Source organism: Castanea sativa, chromosome 8 (assembly GCF_040712315.1).
Source record: "Castanea sativa cultivar Marrone di Chiusa Pesio chromosome 8, ASM4071231v1".
In the NCBI taxonomy this organism is placed as follows: domain Eukaryota; kingdom Viridiplantae; phylum Streptophyta; class Magnoliopsida; order Fagales; family Fagaceae; genus Castanea; species Castanea sativa.
In genome coordinates, this window is record NC_134020.1 from 44,749,616 (window position 1) to 44,753,657 (window position 4,042).

At 36.3% G+C, this 4,042-nt stretch overlaps 1 protein-coding gene across 1 annotated transcript; it reads left to right on the forward strand.

Annotated features, from left to right (window-relative positions):
* Positions 1-717: 717 nt before the first annotated feature.
* On the forward strand, positions 718-2,858 carry LOC142606395 (uncharacterized). The gene is made up of 2 exons (XM_075777756.1): positions 718-1,291; positions 2,019-2,858. Exons 1-2 carry the CDS (start codon positions 718-720, stop codon positions 2,792-2,794), a joined length of 1,350 nt encoding a protein of 449 aa, XP_075633871.1. The 3' UTR covers positions 2,795-2,858.
* The last annotated feature ends 1,184 nt before the right edge of the window (positions 2,859-4,042 follow it).

A 4,042-nucleotide genomic window follows, 5' to 3' on the forward strand; every position in this document is an offset into this window, starting at 1 on the left:
AAAATGGCATGCATACATGATTGAGGGTACCGTTAATTTTAACGAAAAACCAGTACTCAAGCAGAGGCTAGTGATTCAAGAACGTTTGTTTAATTGAGGTTAAATTAACATGGTGCATTAGAGAACATTCATAGTAGCGTGATCTTATTTAAAATGTGAGTACCGAGTTTGGAGTTTTTATCTACCCTACAGAGCCTACATGTTGAACACGAAAATGCTAGGAATCAGTTTTGAGGGTTTGACATACCTCTAGTGTTTTTTCAGCTAGACCTTAAATTTTTTTTAAATATATAAGTGGTAGTGAGTTTTGATTTTTACATTTTATTTAGTTAGTGGGTGGTGTAGCCATTTCTCACTAAAATAAAATGAAATTTCAATTAAAAAAGTACTGAGCCAAACCCTAATTTTGATGGACAAATTAATCAAGACTTAATTAGAGGTTGACTTCAATTTTTGATGGGGCATGTGACAGGCTGACAGCCCCAATTGGAATTAAAGTAAAGAGCACTCCACGTAAAAAAGCAAGGGTGAAGTCAGAAGTGAAGCCCATGCTAAATTTGGGGATACACAAGCTGGCCAATCCACCTTTCAAAATCAATATAAAAGGAGGAGTATTGGGAACCTATATCCACAGTCATTTGAACTATATTCTTTCATCATCAAATGGCTCAATCTATAGCATGCATGACTGTGTGTTTGCTCCTCCTCTTCACGGTGATGGTGGCAGAGGCAGGACCACCAAAACCAATGAAAGTGAAATGCAAAGACAAAAAGTACCCTACTTGTTACCATGTAGACAAATATTGTCCGACAACTTGCCCTCGCACTTGTGTGGTGGATTGTGTTTCATGCCAACCTGTTTGTACAGCATCACCATCACCACCACCACCACCACCAAAGCCTAGGAAGCAATCACCTCCTCCACCTCCTAGAACTTATCCTTCACCCTCTCCTCCCCCTCCCACACCTACTATTTATTCTTCACCCCCTCCACCACCATCTACCATTTATTCTTCACCACCTCCACCTCCATCGCCACCTACCATTCATTCTTCACCACCTCCACCACCTCCTACGACTATTTATCCTTCACCCCCTCCACCTCCATTGACAACACCCACTCCCCCTTCTTCACATCCCCCTCCACCTCCCCCAGCTTCGAGTTCCGATGGAAAGAAAGTTAGATGCATGAATAAGAATTACCCTCACTGCTATGCCATGGAGCATAGTTGCCCTAGTGGTTGCCCTGAGCAATGTGAGGTTGACTGCGTCACCTGCAGTCCCGTTTGCAGTAAGTTTGTCGTTACGCTTTTGCTCTTTATATAGGACTTAAATTAACGAGTACCGATACATATGATTCAATCTCGAAGTCTTTTTCCGGTTTTGAATAAGTGATTCCTTATAATTATTCATTTAGGAAGTGTCTTATCTTTGTGTAGTTTAACACTATATATTACTCTAAAATTGAATTAAATATATATATATATATATATATATATATATATATATATATATATATATATATATAATTATAATTATGTCTAAAAATATGGATTTTCAAAAACTTATTTTATAGGAAGTTATTGTAAACTCAAAAACCATTTTTTATTTTATTTTATTTATGTTATTATGATTTTTATTTTTAAATTATAGATATAGTGATGGTAGATATATTATATATTTTATTATATTAGTATGATAAACTTATGTACTACCGACATCATAAAAAGTAATTTAGACAATTATTTGTTATATTATTGAGATGATTTTAATCATATTTATCATCACAATTTGTGAACTTTTTTGTATTAAAATTGATTGTAACTTTAATACATTATCTTTTGAGTTGAATTGGCATTCATGTAATGATTGGTGTGATTTTATCATTTCACCTGGATTCTATAATGGCCTATGCGCATAAACTAATTGTGCATATATGCTAAGAGTCTATGTGTTGAAAAAATGTCACATGAGGTGAGCAAATTTATGATAACATTTGCTCGTGCAAATTTGATCAGATTGCAACCGACCCGGTGCTGTGTGCCAAGATCCACGATTCGTTGGTGGAGATGGAATCACCTTTTACTTCCATGGCAAGAAGGGCGAAGACTTCTGCATAGTTTCTGATTCCAACCTCCATATCAATGCTCACTTCATTGGAAAAAGAAACCAAAACATGAAGAGGGACTTCACTTGGGTCCAGTCTCTAGGAATCCTCTTTGACACCCACAATCTCTTCATTGGCGCAAAGAATACATCAATTTGGGACGACTCCAGTGACCGCCTTTCCCTAGGTTTCAATGGTGAACCCATACACTTGCTTGATGGTGAAGGCACCAAATGGGAGTCCATGACATCACCAAGTGTTACAATCACAAGGCTTCGTGACACTAACTCAGTAGAAGTTGAGGTTGAAGGGAATTTCAAGATAAAAGCAACGGTAGTGCCTATAACTGAGAAAGATTCACGTGTTCATAATTATGGGATTACACAAGAGGATTGCTTTGCTCATCTGGACTTGAGCTTCAAGTTTTATGCATTGAGCGGCCAAGTTAATGGTGTTTTGGGCCAAACTTATGCGAGCAACTATGTGAGTAAGGTGAAGATGGGAGTAGTCATGCCTGTTTTGGGTGGTGACAAGGAATTCTCGTCCTCAAGCCTCTTTGCCACTGATTGTGCTGTAGCAAGATTTACAGGTCAGTTCACGGAAGGTAATTCTTTGGAAAATTTGGAGTTTGGAAATCTAAATTGCTCTAGCGGGATGAACGGCCGTGGAGTAGTTTGTAAGAGATGATGAATCAAATTAATTTCTTGCCCTTTAATTAGTACTCTGTCTAGCTAAAAGAGCTAATAAGGTCAAGGTGATCAGCAATGACATATGTTTAGTCATTTCATTAATGTATTTGTTCAATCAGTTCATATGTACTTAATAACGATCAACAAAATGGTAAGTTATAAATACCGTGTTTCTTTGTTCATTGATAAATTCAATAGTCATAATAAAAGAGGGAGAATTTGAATTGTGAATGTCTCGGTTAAAAACGCTAAAAAGTTCTAGTTGAACTTCAAACCTCTTGAACTATTTTTATTTATTTATATTTAATATTGAATATCAATGACTCTAAATTGCAGTGCACAAAGGTTTAGAGAAAAAACTGACTCAAATTGTAAGAGATCCCTATGCTCCGCTCAATAACACTTCTTATACGTGTTTATGTAGCTTAGATGAATCTAGAAGTCAAAACTCTTAATTTCTTCATGGCATCACACTTGAAAAACACTGTTTGGACCCAAGTATGACTTACTACCAATTTTGTTATTGCAATTAAAAATCCCAGGTAATTAGTTAATCAATGTCAAGTGCAACATGGGTAAAGACAATAAACCCAATCAGGAAAATCACTTTAGGGCTAGCCCTAACTCATCAAATTCACTATGTGAAGATTTGTTGCCATTATAGTGAAATTGTTATCTTCATGTGTCATCGAGCACCTACATTGGTTCATACCAAGTTTCACTTTCTTCGGTTAATTATATTTTCTTGCACTGAAAAAAAAAAAGAAAAAAAAAAGGAAAAGGGGAAGTTCAAAACATTGGAAGATAGATCAAGCTTTTGATTCAAATTTCCATAAGTTGTACATTTCATCGAAGATTAATGCACAACTTGAGGGGAGTGCTGGGAAGTATAATTCACTTTCCATGTCATTGAAGACCAAATCAAGATACTGATTTCAAGAGAAAATTATGGAATTGATTGCTAGAGAAAATTGTGGAATTGAGTAAATTAATATGCAATTCAATTCAATAAGGATATCATTGCCTACCCTTGACGCGATGACTCCTCCACAAGTATAAGAGCTTGTAGGATGTGGGGGGTAGAGACTGTGGTTCAAGTTTCTAAGAGGGACTTTCATACACATTAAATTAGGTCAGAGTAAAATTTCTATCTTAAAAAAGGATAAGTTTAGTCTCATGACTTGTGGTTGGGCCCACTTGTGGATAACGGCAATCTTTAGGCCTACACGTGAAAAAGAAGTGTTAA